Genomic DNA, 16,215 nt, shown 5'->3' with positions numbered 1-16,215 from the left:
TCCAGAATTCTCAGCATCTTAATTGCAAGAGGGTGTTTGTGCTTTTATTAGCTGTGTGGTCCAGGTGGGCTTGAATGAAAGCTTTCACCGCCACAGCAGTGAGAAACCTCTGGCCTCCATCCCAAGAGCCACATGGTCTGGAAGATGTCCACAAAGAACCCATTTTTTGCAGCCTGTCTGAGCTCAGTGGGTCCTTTGAAGGGAGCAAGGAGAATTTATTCTGTCCAAAGGGCTGTAGTGCTTTTTCTTTTGAAGGCAGGGTTGTTGCAGCTCTACAAACTATTTTTACTAGTAAGGTAAAGGTAAAGGGACCCCTGACAGTTAAGTCCAGTCGCAACTGTAAAGCTCATCTTGCTTTACAGGCCGAGGGAGCCGGCGTTTGTCTGCTCCACAGACAGTTTTTCCGGGCCATGTGGCCAGCATGACCAAGCCGCTTCTGGCGCAACAGAACACTGACACCAGAGCAGCACACAGAAACACAGTTTACCTTCCCGCCAGAGTGGTACCTATTTATCTACTTGCACTTGGACGTGCTTTCGAACTGCTAAGTTGACAGGAGCCGGGACCGAGCAACGGGAGGTCACCCTGTCGCAGGGATTCGAACCGCCGACCTTCTGATTGGAAGTCCAAGGCTTAGTGGTTTAGACCACAGCGCCAGCAGGAGATAAAAGGGCTGGGCTCTGCAGAAATATATGTTGTCCTTCTTATGATTTAGGACTAAATTGGAGTGGGGCAACAGAAGATCCTTTCTGTTTAGATGTCGGTTTGGCCCAGTCATGTATAAAGCATGAAGTTAAGGCTCAATGTTTGGAACAAGTGGTGCATACAACTCTGTGCCACCACAGATGCCAAGACCGAGTCCTATAAAAATATGGCAGACCACAGGTTCCCTACTCTTTGTTTACAGTGTCTACCAGCAAATTATTGAAGTTAGAAAGAGAGAACAACTTACCAGCCTTGAGTTTCTTCTTGTATCTTTGTGGCATTCTGAGAGGTAATCCAGCTCAGCCTGATGCATTTCCAGATATTCACTACAGGAAGAGAAGAATCAGATGTGATTATTATAAAGGTAAAGGTAAAGGGACCCCTGACCATTAGGTCCAGTCATGGACGACTCTGGGGTTGCGGCGCTCATCTCGCTTTATTGGCCGAGGGAACCGGAGTACAGCTTCCGGGTCATGTGGCCAGCATGACTAAGCTGCTTCTGGCAAACTAGAGCAGTGCACAGAAACGCCATTTACCTTCCCGCCAGAGTGGTACCTATTTATCTACTTGCACTTTGACGTGCTTTGACGTGCTTGACGTGCTTTCGAACTGCTAGGTTGGCAGGAGCAGGGACCGAGCAACGGGAGCTCACGCCGTCGCGGGGATTCGAACCACCAACCTTCTGATTGGCAAGTCCTAGGCTCTGTGGTTTAACCCACAGCGCCACCCACTATGCATAAATCAGAGGGGAATGTTTTAGGGAAGTGGGAGATATGCAGGAGAATATTGGGCATGGGAAGGTTACATCTTCACACACATGTATATACTTGCCCCCAAGAAAAGCAAAACATTAGGATCAGCTTAGAACAGATGTTTATAGAATGAATTAAACATGCAAAATAATAATAATAATAAACTAAGCTTTACAAAAAAGATCTTCAACCAGTTGTATTGCAACATTTTCTGCTTTTAATTAGAAATGCCAATAATCCTGGAAGGAAGTGTTCTAATTTAACTGGCTAGCCTGAAGTAGGAACCCTTTCAAAGAAAAGGAGGAAAGTACCCAGCCTCTGCTTAATTACTCTCCTCATTCTCCGATTCCAGCACATCTTCAAAGGAGGTTGATTGGTGGTTACTTTAACAGGCATTAAGCACCTGATATCATTATGACATCCAGGTGATTGGCAGGTGGGTAGTCTGGCCCACCTGTAAAAGTAGGCCTGGGAAGGATGGAGGGGAATCCAGATCCACTTCACCCACCACTGGAAAGATCCAGTTCCCCAACCTTACTCTATGATAATCTATCTATCATCTATCTATGCATCTATCGATCGATCGTTAACATGAAAGCCTCCTTATTACTTCATTCATTTGCCAAAGCAAGGAGGGTTCCCTGGCACTCAACAGATGCTGTCATTACAATGCTGAATAAAGCCCTAGAACTTCACTCTCCCATTTTACCCCTCTTCTACACCACTGCTCCCTGCTATTTTGGAGAGTCCGTGGAAACAAGGGAAAGAAATGGAGAATGCCTGTTGCCACTGAACAATTACCCTTCAGGGTTCTGGCCTCTTAGCTCCTGCTGGGTCCAGTGGGACACACACCCCCAACACACAAAAAGTAGAAGTAATAGTTACAGACTCAAAACTCCATGTGAGCTCCCAGGGGGCAAAAACCTCCTAGGCTCACATTCCTCTAACTTTGTGAGTTAATTCAGACCAGACATGAATAACTCAATTTTCTCCTCTTGTATTTAAAAAAAGGATGCAGTCAGTGCTTCTTTACAAGATGCAGAACCTAAACAGGTCAATGTGTTTATGTTAAGTAGCCTGTGCCTTTTCCAAGTTACTTTTGGGGGCATTTTCCCCTCCCTCTAACCATTGCAAAGACAGTCCCACCCATCCACCCGAGACACATTGTTCCTCCAGAATCCAGCCATTTGATCATCTGCCAGTTAACATAAGAACAGTGGTCTCTGAAGCTAGTTTAAATATTTCTGCACTCCAACCTCTAAAACGCGGCAGCGCAGTAAACTTACTGGAGCGAAAGGTTTGCTTGCTCTTATTTCATAAATTCCCAAGCCGAGCAAAGATAACACAAAACAAGTATCTACCTGCATCAAAGGAAATTTATTAACCAAGAAAGCCATTCAGGAGCTGAACAGCTAGCTATTTATTTATGATTGCTCGCAATTTTGGCATATATATATATAGGGGGGGGGTGTCAGCGTTTGTCAAATTAAAAGTATAAGGCATGGATCAGGGCAGCGCTACCTTTAATTATAACACAACAATCCTTTCCCTCAATGGATATTGGTGGCAAGAAGTTGGTAGAGCATGAGGCTCTTAATCTCAAGGTTGTGAGTTCAAGCACCACGTGGGACAAAAGATTCCTGCATTGCAATGAGTTGGACCAGAAGACCATTGTAGTCCTTTCCAACTCTGAAATTCTATGATTCTACCTTGTTGACTAATATCTGTTGGGCATTCTCCACATGGCTGAGTAATAATAATAATAATAAATAATAATAATTTTTTATTTATACCCCGCCCTCCCCGGCCAAAGCCAGGCTCAGGGCGGCTAACACCAATAAAATTACAATAAAATGTAATGGGGGGGGGGACAAACAAACAAACAAAAACCAGTTTATTAAAATACGGGTTAAAATACAATTTAAATGGTCATGTGTACATTTTCTTGGTTCCACTGAACTCCCCAAGGCTCTTTCTTCCCAGTAAGCAGGAACACCTCAAGGTGAGATGACTGCAAAAGGCTGTAAGTGAGACTGCTTTGAAGGGTGGTTTAGAAACTGCAGCTGGTGCAGAATCCTAACCGCTGACCAGAGCAAGACAGTCTGACCATATAGCAGCCATCTTGGCATGACTGCACTGGCTGCAAATTAGTTTCCAGGCCCAGTTCAAAATCTTGGATTTGCTCTATAAAGTCTTTCACAGGACCACAATACCAACTCTATGAATACAAGTCTACTCATACAACTCATACAAGTCTATGAATCTATTGTATGACCGTCTCTCTCCTCATGGATCAAACTGGACCTTGCATTTGTCATCTGAGGCCTTTCTCCCTTAGAGAGGTATTGATGATGACAGCGTAAGAACAGGCCTTCTCAGTGGTGCCTCCCCATTTCAGAATGCTCTCCCTAGGGAGACATGCCTGGCACCATCACTATCTGTTTTTAGGTGCCATTTTTATTCACCCAGGCTTTTGGACCCTGTTTTGAAGGGTAAATTATGCTTGCGGCCTCTTCTGCTGATCACCTTTTTTGTCAGGTGGGCTGAGCTGCATCTGCCCTTTTATAAATGTAACCAAGGAGCATTTTAGGCTGCTTTTAATTGCTTTTAATGTTCCTGTAAGTCTCTTTGAGTTACATTTGTGGAAAATATGACTAATAAATACAACAACAACAAACAAACAAACAAACAACCTCCTCAAACTTTGTCTCCCTTGCCGACCAGGCCAACTGCAAACAGTTACTCTTCAGACCCATGCATAATATGATTAGCAGCTAGTATCCACCAGCCATGAATGCCCATTTAAGCAGACACATTCCAGCTGTCTATACTGGTTGAGGAACCATATTCAGCTATTGCAAAAGTACCAAGAAAAAGCATCTCTCCCTGTAGGGCCCTGGAGCACAGGGCGAGTTATTTCCTTATGCTATACAACACTTTGCAGCTGATAAATAAATGCTAATACAGAGAAGACAGTGAATAAATCCAAGACCCTTTTAGAATGTGGCTTTGAGGGGGGTGTTTATTGGGTTATTGCTTTTGGCTTGATTTTATATGTTGTGGTCTTGTTGTGAACTGCCCTGAGACCTCCAGGTATAGGGCGGTGTATAAGTTGAATAAATAATAATGATGATGATTAATAAATGCACTTAGCAGCAGCTGAGTAAATGCTAACACAGAAGATAGAGCAAATTCCAACATACTAGTGTGATAAAAGGAATGGGCTGGGATGGGGAGAGAAGAGAAAGCCTTACTCGAGTCCTTTCTTCAAAGCTTCAAAAACTTTCTTCACTTGTTGTGGCTTGGGATCCCAGATGACCATCCCTTTCTGCAGAGAGGGATAGGTCTTGGCAGATTTCACTGACATTTTAGACCTCGTAGAACCTTTGCTGAGAGACTTCCTGCAGAAAGAGCAATTAAGAGAGAGAGGAGACCATGATGAATTTAAACAAGAACACAAATTGCTTGGCTTCACTGCCCATGATGAGGATGTAAGATTAGAAAGACGAGCCTAATTCCAAAACCTAATCCTCTGCATGTTAACTCAAAAATTAAATGCTACCCAGTCAAAGTGTGTTCTGGTTAGGAAGAGAACAGTGCTACCTTAACAAACACATCTTCCAAAACCAGCACAAGGGAGAATCACATGCTGCCCATTGACTGCTTTTTACACATACCCTCCTGGTACTCCTGTACCTCTGGAGCATTTAAACCAGGCTTCCTCAAACTCAGCCCTTCAGATGTTTTTGGCCTACAACTCCCATGATCCCTAGCTAGCAGGACCAGTGGTCAGGGATGCTGGGGATTGTAGTCTCAAAACATCCGGAGGGCCAAGTTTGAGAAAGCCTGATTTAAACCTTCCTATCCTTGCCAATTCTCCCCCAGAATTTATTTTTTTTATTTATTTGATAGAATTTTACACCATCCCTCCACAAAGGTTTCCTAGCTGGTTACAATAAGACCTGCTGAAAGACAAAACAGCAGTCAGAAACAAGCTAGCAAGCAGCATTAAACAAAACAACAACAAAAAAGGCTGAGATGTTTTTATTTTATTTCATTTTTAAATAAATTGTTTCCCTGGAACAGAAGAGTTAACAGTATTAGTAGAGTAGCCATTTAAGCATTGCCAAAGAGAGAGAGAATGATTCATCTATAAAAAAAGACAAATGCTGTATCCAATATTAGCTCTACTTAGAGTAGACCCATTCAAATTCATGGGCATGGCTAACATAAACCTAAGGGGTAGAGTTCAACGTCATGCTATGACGAATGTTCCATCTTCGCAAACTTTACAGCTCGCCAAATGGAACAATCGAGAGCCAGTGTGGTGTAGTGGTTAAGAGCGGTAGTCTTGTAATCTGGGAAACCGGGTTCGCGTCTCCGCTCCTCCACATGCAGCTGCTGGGTGACCTTGGGCCAGTCACACTTCTTTGAAGTCTCTCAGCCCCACTCACCTCACAGAGTGTTTGTTGTGGGGGAAGAAGGGAAAGGAGAATGTTAACCGCTTTGAGACTCCTTAAAGGGAGTGAAAGGCGGGATATCAAATCCAAACTCTTCAAATCCAAACAATCGCCCAGCCTCTTTCTCTCCCTGCTACCTAGTATGCAGGTCTGGGTTTCACCAACCCATACCCCTAGCCAATTTTGGGGGGCATGGGAAAGAGGAGGGAGAGAAGCCCTGTTGAGCAAGCGAAAGTCTCCATATTTATTTATATACTGGTATCAGAATGGCTTCTAAACAGTTTGCAAGTGTAAAACTAATTATAAAAGCATCCACACATAACCAAAATACACATCCAGTGGTAGCTCGGGTTAAGAACTTAATTCATTCTGGATGTCTGTTCTTAACCTGAAATTGTTCTTAACCTGAAGCACCACTTTAGCTAATGGGGCCTCCTCCTGCTGTTGCTGCTGCGCCGCCGCTGCACAATTTCTGTTCTCATCCTGAAGCAAAGTTCTTAACCTGAGGTACTATTTCTGGGTTAGCGGAGTCTGTAACCTGAAGCATCTGTAACCCAAGGTACCACTGTATAATAAAAGCACTCATAATTAAAATGGACACTGGAACAAACTCATTGAAACAGGGTAGCCACTGAAACTGTTAAAACAGCCATTAGATATGGAGGTTGAAATCAAGAGGATGCTTGCCTAAACATGTTGCTGGACTTCCATTACCCATTACCGCCAACCATTAGCCATGCTGGCTGGGCCTGGCAGGAACTGGAGTCCCATCAACATCTGAAGGGCCACAGGTAACACACACACCCTCAATCCATGTATTAACCAGTGCCATTTGGTCTGTACCCTAACCAACGGCCACCTGGGAAGAATATACTAACCATGTCTGCTCAGAAGGAAGTCCTACTGAATTCAATGGGGTTTATTCCCAAGTAGGTGGGGATAGGATCGCAGCCTAACCTACTCTGGTGTTTCACTGTAATGTTAATGGATAATAACATCTGTTTCACTTACACAATGCAAAGTTTCTTGACAGTAAGCCCCACTGAAGTCATTGAGACTACGTTCAGTTAAACATACTGGGCAGCACCCTACTAAGTCCTACTCAGAGCAAACCCAGCAGCTGCCCAGGGCAGGCGGGCGTGCTCCCGAGGGGGTGTGATGCAGAAGGTGCCCTCCCAGGTACGGGATAGCCGCTCGGGGGTCTGGAGCGGTGCGCACGCCCTACAGCTGGAGGCGGAGCGAGCCACCCATGGTGGACATTTGGCACGCCGCCCACTCATAACGCCCAAGCCTCCCCCAAGCTGTCAAATGGCTCGGGGTAGGCTTGGGAGTTGCGGGCAGGCGGTGTGCCGAATGTCACCTCCCTCAGTGAGGGCAATCCACCCCCCTTCCTATGCAGACCCTGAGCAGACGCTCTGAAATTAACAAACCTTAGTTAGTCATGTCCTCAGCTTCAATGGGGCGACTCTGAGTAGGACCAGCATTAACTACCACTCAGAAGAATTAGGTTGTACGCTATTTGTCTAGAGAGAAATTCAAAGAAAGAAAGGAAGGAAGGAAGGAAGGAAGGAAGGAAGGAAGGAAGGAAGGAAAGTCCCTATCATTCTCTCTACTTAAACAGTGAGTCATCTTACCTCTCTGTAAGATAAAGAAAACTAAATCTTTAAACCCCTGCCCTCCTTGCTAAACCAACTTATTTTTTGTTCCTCCTTTGGAACACAGGACAGAACAAGTTGCATTAATTTAAGTGTCCCACTTGGAACAAAAAAACTCAGTATCTTTTACAGCATAATACTATGTAGCTGTGTAAATACAAAGAACCACTGAACCACTGAGCATTGCTCACCTATCCAAGTAAAGGCAATCCAGGGAATCTCTGTTGAAGGTGGTCTTTTTTCTGACAGATTCCTGGCTAGTTTCTCCCTCTCTTGGAATACTTGATGATTTGTACCTGACTTTTACTAACTCCCTTGTCCTTTAATCATTTATTTACTTTTCAGAAAGCCAAGCTCAGTAAATTCTTGCCTCCTTTAACTTCATCCATTCTCTCCTTGCAATCAACTGGATTTCCACCCCACCTGTTAATAAACAAACAAACAAAGGCTGCAGCAGACACACCTGGCTAGTTCTGTCAGCTGTTGTGAGAGTGGTGCCTTGGAGCTCAATCCTACCCATGCTTACTCAGAAGCAAGACCCACCATTTTCCAAGGAAGTACATTTACCATTGCAGCCTCAGGGCTCTTTACAATGTCTGCTAGTGCAAGAGCTCTTGGTTAGGGGATGGGTGAGTTTTAGGGTTGTGCAACAGAGAGATCCAATGCAAAAGATGCCCTAGCGGAAACTCGTTGTGTAAGCGTTTTCACAATCCATCGGGCAACGAAGTTATCAGCAAACTGCTTGTGCCCTTGTCTTACGCGGTAGCATTCTGCTGGTGCAAAACATTTTGCCAGCAGCAACAAATATGCCACTTAGTGACTTCAATTTAGCACTACGTCAGAGAAAACCCTCCGTTATATGCAGCAATTGATGTGTACCTAGAATTTGCCCTCTCTAGGAATGAATGAAGGTTATCTGACAAGAGGGATAATGTGATCCTATTAAAGCTTCCAGTCACTTACTTAAGAATCTCAGTGATGTATGCTTAGATCATACTGCAGTTCTCTGCCAAGATCAGAGTAATGTCCATTGAACTCAGTGTGATTGTCTACTAAGTAAATATGCAGAGTCTGGACCTGCACAGTTCTAACCCCTGAAGACTGCTTTCGGCATAATCAGAAATGTTTGGGGGGCAGCCAGTTGATCCTTCATTGTTTTGCATAACTACGGTATGTGGCAAAGCAAGGATCACAAATGGCTGTGAGTTGACTCAACAGGCCTTAGTTTATACCTGCTGAAGTTCCTTCTTCTAAAGCAGTGTTTCCCAAACTAGGGTCTCCAGCTGCTTTTGGACTACAACTCCCATCATCCCTGACCACTGGCCCCACAAGCTAAGGATTATGGGAGTTGTAGTCCAAAAAAACCACCACAGCTGGAAACACTGTTCTAAAGGTTTGGGAGCCCTTTTTGGCCCTGGCCACCCTGCATTGGAAACAAGCCTCTAATTGCATTGACTTTAATGCAAACTATGAAGCTGAGTTCACACTATGGGTGGAAAGCTCACGGGGTGCTCCATCTGTCTTCAACCTTATTATCAGAGCAGCAAATATCAACTTACTTATTATCTACCACCTAAAGCAGTCACAGATCCAGTCACTGACCACACCCCAACCTGCTTAGCTTATGGGCCCTGGGATCTATTATCCTGACCTAGCAAAGATGATGCCTTATCAAAACTCTCGTCCAGGTGCATTATGCTTTGATTTTCAACTTAAGCTGAAACAAGGACAATTAAATGCAATAGAAGGTGGAATTCTTCCAAAAATTATTGTGGTCAAGACCCAATGCACTGTTAAACCTCCTAAAGTATGTTGATGTCAATTGGCTTCAGTGGCTTTTAAGACAGTGTTGGATTGTGGCCTGTATCTTGCAATGTTCAAGCTCCAAACTCATTGTAGTTTGAGCGTCTGGCCATAAACATTGCCTACAAGTGGTACAGAAATCATAAATAACAGCAGCATCTGTTTTCTGGAAGTCCTGAAGCCTACTCGTAGTGCAAGCCCTTCCTTGCTAAAATGGGACTTCGGTTTTGCAATCTCTCCACCACCCTGCAAAAGTACATAAAGACCTGATTGTTGTTGCTTTTAAAAATGCTTTACAACTGCATAGAAACTGGATAGCCTTCAGGGAAATGTAAACTCGCTTCTTTGGAGCATTCTTACTCTGCTGGAGGTGCTCTGGTCCTGGAAACAGCTGTTCGACTCCTTTCCCTGCAAGAACTCCCACTATGTACTGCAGTCTCAAATCTGTTTGTTCAATTGCCTGCTTGGTTTTCTTCTCCCTGCCCCCCCAATTCCCCGCCTTTTGAAGTTTAGACAACCAGCACAATGCAGAAAGGACTTGCTGGAGCTTGATATTGTTCAGGTTTTATAATGGAAGTGGAAATCCATGTACGCATTTTGGGGTGAGTGTGATAAACCTAAGAGTCTGTCACCTTCTCCAGATTGGGGAGATCATCTTCAGAGGCCCTAGCAAACGGTAGCCAGCACTCTATATTTTGTTGGACTCACCACAGCCATCATGACCAATGGTTAGAGATTATGGGAGTTGATGTCCAAAAATATCTGGAAGGCACCATGCTGACTACCCAGTCCATATCCTCCCATCATCCAAAATCAGAGGTTATGAAACCCCTTTGAAAGGAAGATTACTTTATTTTCTGTTTAGTGCTACATGAAAACGTTTAGATTTGCCCAAGCCTTTTAGTTATATGTCTATCCTAGGCGAGGTTGTTAAAGCGTGTTCTCCTTCATGGAGAGCACGTGTTGCGGTGGGGTCTACTGAGTCACCCCTCTGTTCCCAGGCAGGGTCTCTAAAGATGGCCTGGGGAAGTGATTGGTTCACTGGGTTGCTGGGGTAAAAGTTATGTTGCAATTTTGGTGGGAGGGGTAAAATGTTTAAATACTCTGCACACAGCCTGGAGCTTTCTCTTTGCTGCGTGCAACAGATCACCCGCCCACCCGCCCTTGAGTAAGGGGTTGTTGCATTGACCTTGCTATGCCTGTCATGGGGTCATCTGCCGTTGGGGCAGGGGCCTGGTAGGACTTTTGTCCATCTGGCTGATTGGCTAGGCCATTTGGTTTTTGCCTACTGCATAGCAAATCGTCACAACTTGTAAGGTTGTGGTTAGGCATTGGTTATAAATTGGTGGAGGAGGGGTTGGGATAGGCTGTGCCTGCCCCTCCATGGTTGCTGCGGAAAGGGAATTCCGTTAAAGGAATCCTGGGGCTTGCCATCTTTTCGTCCAATCCCTGGAATGGGACTAGGGCCGGCAAGCCTTCGGGGAGCAGGCGGATGAGAATTGAGGGTCTGTGACTCAGCTCTATTTCTCCCCGACTTGCTTTCCCCCGCACTGTCTTTCGGTGGTGCCCGGAAGTCAGTTCTGTCCCCAGGCGGGGGGACAGATAGTCTTAACCAATGCCTAAACAACCACTCACGGTTTTGTATTTAAATAAAGTTGTGGCCAAAATTATGCCAAAAACCTTAAACAAAAATTAAGTGTGCGTTGTGAGTTATTTGGGGGGTGGCTTGGGGACCTCGACACGCAACTCAGTTTTTACTGTGTTTGCTTTCACTATATTCATATGATCATAGAATCATAGAATCATAGAGTTGGAAGAGACCACAAGGGTCATCGAGTCCAACCCCCTGCCAAGCAGGAAACACCATCAGAGCACTCCTGACATATGGTTGTCAAGCCTCTGCTTAAAGACCTCCAAAGAAGGAGACTCCACCACACTCCTTGGCAGCAAATTCCACTGTCGAACAGCTCTTACTGAACAGCTCCTACTGATGATGATGATTGCTTTATTATACACCTTTAGGCATTCCTTTTTAACCAGGCCTTTAGTTGATTTGATTGACATCCTATGCCCTTTTAAAATGTGGTTCTTTGGGGGGAGGGGAGCGTTCTTGGATTGCTGTTTTTATTTTGATTATATATACAGCGTTACATACTGTATACGGGTTACATACGCTTCAGGTTACAGACTCCGCTAACCCAGAAATAGTACCTTGGGTTAAGAACTTTGCTTCAAGATAAGAACAGAAATCGTGCTCCGGCGGCGCATCAGCAGCAGGAGGCCCCATTAGCTAAAGTGGTGCTTCAGGTTAAGAACAGTTTCAGGTCAAGAACGGACCTGCGGAATGAATTAAGTATTTAACCCGAGGTACCACTGTACAGTACTGCAGTGCCAAGGCAGAACCTGCTATTCCCCAGAACTGTAAAGCAGTAAGAATCACCTATTGCAATGGCAACAACACATGCAACATCCTATAACCTGGTTTATACACAAGTGTTTCACGTTAAGAACGGACCTCCTGAACGAATTAAGTACTTAACCCGAGGTACCACTGTATTCTGGTTTTATATTTTTATTTTGTTCTGTGAACCGCCCTGAGACGTCCGGGTATAGGGAGGTATATAAATTCAATATATAATAATAATAATAATAATAATAATAATAATAATAATAATAATAAATTAATAATAATAATTTATATTTGTATACCGCCCCTCATATGCAGATCTCAGGGCAGTTCATGACATAAAATGACAATATAAAAACCACAAAATAAGTACAGTCGTACCTTGGTTCTCAAACACCTTGGTGCTCAAACAACTTGGAAGCCAATCACTGCAAACCTGGAAGTAAGTGTTCCGGTTTGCGAACTTATTTCAGAAGCCGAACGTGCTCTGTTTTGAGTGTTACACTTCCGATTTGAGAGCCACACTTCCATTTTTAGTGTTACGCTGACGTCTGCCTGTTTTTGCTATTTATTTTGCATTTTTGTTTTTGCGGCTCTTTTTGTTTTGTTTTTGCGACTGTGTGGAACCCAGTTCAGCTACTGATTGATTGTGTGACTGCAGTAGATAGTTTATTGCTTTCATTCTAAAAGGCACTTGATGTCAATCTTGTAAGCCACTCTGAGAGTCATGGCTGGAGAGCAGGTGAAAAATATTTTAAACCAATTAAAATAGTACCTTCTCTGTGTTCAAACCCCTTCGCTCTCCCTCACATGCATCTGTGCCTGCTCCACATACATTCATTTGAGTACACAAGTGTGAGATGCAACACTCTAACACAACATTCAAGCACATAGGCCTCATTCAGTCATTGCAATAAGACCGGGTTTCTGGTTTAGTGGTTTGATAAGATGAAGGAGCATGCTGCCGCATGCTTCCTGGATAATCCCACTTCACGATTCCTCTGGAGTGGGCAGGAGAAATAAACCAGGAAGCCCTGGCATCCAGTTATATCTGGGTCTGGGGATGGATGAATCTGTCACATTTGGTTTCTCTACATTTTGCACCCTGCTTGACTGTTAAGTACAGTGGTACCTCAGGTTAAGTACTTAATTCGTTCCGGAGGTTCGTTCTTAACCTGAAACTGTTCTTAACCTGAAGCACCACTTTAGCTAATGGGGCCTCCCGCTGCCACCGGAGCATGATTTCTGTTCTCATCCTGAAGCAAAGTTCTTAACCTGAAGCACTATTTCTGGGGTAACGGAGTCTGTAACCTGAAGCATATGTAACCTGAAGCGTATGTACCCCGAGGTACCACTGTACTCAGCTTGCATATCTGCAAGTATCTAAGTGGGGGAATAGCAGGGGGTTTCACATGAAAATGGCACATGGGCAAGAACTGAAACCCCAGGAACATTGGAATACGCCCGGTACTGAGTCAGGACAGGTCACCCAAGCCCTTCATTGCCAACACTGGCTGGCAGCAGCTCTCCAGAATTTCAGACAGGGGTCTCAGTCCTACCTAGAGATGCCGGGGATTGAACCGGAAACCTTCTGCATGCATAGCAGATGTTCTACCACTGAGCTAGCCCTCCTTGCCCAGAGCTATCAATCCATTTTGGGGAGCGGGGAAACGAGGAGCTACTAAAACGAATGAGATGGGAGAGCAGCTTGTGGCTTTGAATGGCTAGGTTGAGCCAGAATAACAAGACACAAATAAGCTGAGGAAAAGGAAAAGGAACTTGTTGCTTGTAACTGTGCGACTCACATTAATTTTCGGCTCTGCGCGTTGCTGAACCCAGCAAAGGAGCAGCTCCTGCTGATCCTCCCCCCGTCAGCAGGGGAGTCAAATGTGAGTTTCACCGACATGGTTCCTGGTTAGCGGGTCTGTTGCCTCTGGAAATAAAAGGAGAAACAGATGAGATTAGACAGGAAGTAGATAAAATGCTCAACTATTTGTACAGAGCAAGGGGTTATTTTTTTAAAAAAACATCCTGCAGTCATAGAATCATAGAGTTGGAAGACACCACAAGGGCCATCGAGTCCAACCCCCTGCCAAGCAGGAAACACCATCAGAGCACTCCTGACATATGGTTGTCAAGCCTCTGCTTAAAGACCTCCAAAGAAGGAGACTCCACCACACTCCTTGGCAGCAAATTCCACTGTCGAACAGCTCTTACTGTCAGGAAGTTCTTCCTAATGTTTAGGTGGAATCTTCTTTCTTGCAGTTTGGATCCATTGCTCCGTGTCCGCTTCTCTGGAGCAGCAGAAAACAACCTTTCTCCCTCCTCTATGTGACATCCTTTTATATATTTGAACATGGCTATCATATCACCCCTTAACCTCCTCTTCTCCAGGCTAAACATGCCCAGCTCCCTTAGCCGTTCCTCATAAGGCATCGTTTCCAGGCCTTTGACCATTTTGGTTGCCCTCCTCTGGACACGTTCCAGTTTGTCAGTGTCCTTCTTGAACTTCTTGAACAGTCAGGATAGCTCAGTTGGTAGAGCATGAAACTTTTAAATCTCAGGGTTGCAGGTTCAAGCCCCATATTGGGTGAAAGGTGCCCTGCACTGCAGGGGGTTGGACTAGATGACCCTCATGGTCCCTTCCAACTCTACGATTCTATTATTCTGTGATACCACGTATTGATTGATATCATGCATTGTCCTTAAAAGGAGAATTGCAGGAGTATTGTGCAAAAGTTCGTGCAATATTCGTGCATTGACTGCATTCCCATTGTCCCGCTACAGATCTGTCTGCTAAATGCATTTTCTACATTTCCCCGCCACAACAAACAACCCATTTAATACATCCTCCATTGTATCAGCAGCTGCACCAGCTAATCTGTTTTGCAAGCTGTAATTGTGTTCTTCCTCTGCTGCCCCAAGGAAACACTGAAGGTGCTTGTAGTTGTGGACGATTTAGCAGTACAGTGGTCCCTTGGTTTACGAACTTAATCCGTTCCAGAGGTCTGTTCTTAAACCAAGGCGCGCTTTCCCTAATGAGGCCTCCCGCCGCCAGTGCCCTCCCACTGTTCAGATTCTGTTCATAGACAGAGGCAAGGTCTCAAACACTACTTCCAGTTTTGTGGAGTCTGTAAACCAAATCGTTCATAAACAGAGCTGTTCTTAAACCGAGGTACCACTGTACCCAATCGTCGCTGTTCCGGGACGGTTGAGCGGTATGCAATACGCATATAAAATGGGTGATGTGGAGAGATACCATTGGTCCAAATAGCTCAGGATGGCCTATGATGACAGGCAGTGATTCCCTGGAGAGATTCAAGGACTAAACTTGGGACCTTCTCCATGGACATCATGTGCTCCACCGCTGAGTTATGGCTTTTCTCCACATGCATGGTCTGGGTTGCACCACTTACTCTACAGCCCAAGTCCTGTGCTGTACATTTGCTTGGAACAATGTAGCGCCAAGCTACTGTTGTTGTTGCTGCTGCTGCTGCTATTACCAAAATACACACACATACATGAGATCTCATTTCTGGGCAACTGTTCAGCTGCTCCAAGCTAGCATCCCTAGCAAAACAGAAGTCCCTGCCTCTCTTACAATTTCCAATCAATGGTCCAGCTGTCAAGGGAAGAAAGAGATGAAGTCAGACTATTCATCGGCACCAAAATACCCCTTCCCCCCCAGCATCAGCCTGGCAGCGCTTTGCATAATTCTGTAACTGGATCCACACCAATGGGCTTGCACAGACTTCCACTGAAAGTTACACTGGACTCTTGTTTGTTTTTCCAGAAGTTGCCCGATATAGCTTTACCACGCCAGGATCAAAATCTTGGTTGCTGGCAGGCTTTCGCTCCCAAAGCACAACATTGCCTCTCGTTAATTAATCTAACTCAGGTCATGTTGGCTTCCCCCAACAAACGTGGTTTCCTTTGGCTGCTGCTTCTGTTCCCATCATCACTCACTCCCTTTTGTTCCTTGGGGGAATCTAGATTCCCAGTGCTGCATGTGCGTAGAATTTAGACCCACGTCTTAAAATGCAACATACATGTAAATTCAGTCCATGCAGTGAAAGGATGACAATGAAGATCTCTCTCTCTCCCTCTCTCTCTCTCTCTCTCTCTCACACACACAGCTGAGCTGCAAAGTAAGCAACAAATCTAAATGTTTGCCTTTAAAAAAAGAATTGAGAGGCACCCAGATCCTGCCACTCATTCCAAGCAAAGCTCCCATTCACATCCGGAAGAGAACTTCTCTAACTTCCAGACAAAATGCCTTTTTGAATGCTGTTAGCAATTGTGTAGATGGGATTTAAAGGAGGAAACAGCATGTGCAGGGGGCCTGAACTGAATGGAGACTTTGGGCAGTGGCCAGGGGTGGGCAAGGAAGAGCTTTAACCTCCCCCCCCCCAACCCTGTTGCAGTCAAATCTG

The 16,215-nt window shown here is 44.9% G+C and overlaps 1 protein-coding gene across 5 annotated transcripts in view; it reads right to left on the bottom strand.

The window, feature by feature from the left end:
• Nucleotides 1-16,215, bottom strand: part of RIPOR3 (RIPOR family member 3) — a 103,881-nt gene that overhangs the window by 42,773 nt on the left and 44,893 nt on the right. For all 5 annotated transcript variants that reach the window (XM_083446817.1, XM_083446816.1, XM_083446818.1 and 2 more), the window contains 3 exons: nucleotides 13,588-13,715; nucleotides 4,712-4,858; nucleotides 953-1,031 (listed from right to left, as the gene is read on the bottom strand). In XM_083446817.1, coding sequence (XP_083302943.1) covers nucleotides 953-1,031; nucleotides 4,712-4,858; nucleotides 13,588-13,688 — 327 coding nt within the window. In that variant the 5' untranslated portion in view covers nucleotides 13,689-13,715. The remainder of the gene's footprint in view (nucleotides 1-952; nucleotides 1,032-4,711; nucleotides 4,859-13,587; nucleotides 13,716-16,215) is intronic.

The sequence above is a fragment of the Podarcis tiliguerta genome (genome assembly GCF_965153285.1).
Source record: "Podarcis tiliguerta genome assembly, chromosome: 6".
Classification (NCBI taxonomy): Eukaryota; Metazoa; Chordata; class Lepidosauria; order Squamata; family Lacertidae; genus Podarcis; species Podarcis tiliguerta.
The sequence above is the reverse complement of the archived record's forward strand: the minus strand, read 5'-3'. Positions and strand labels throughout refer to the sequence as shown.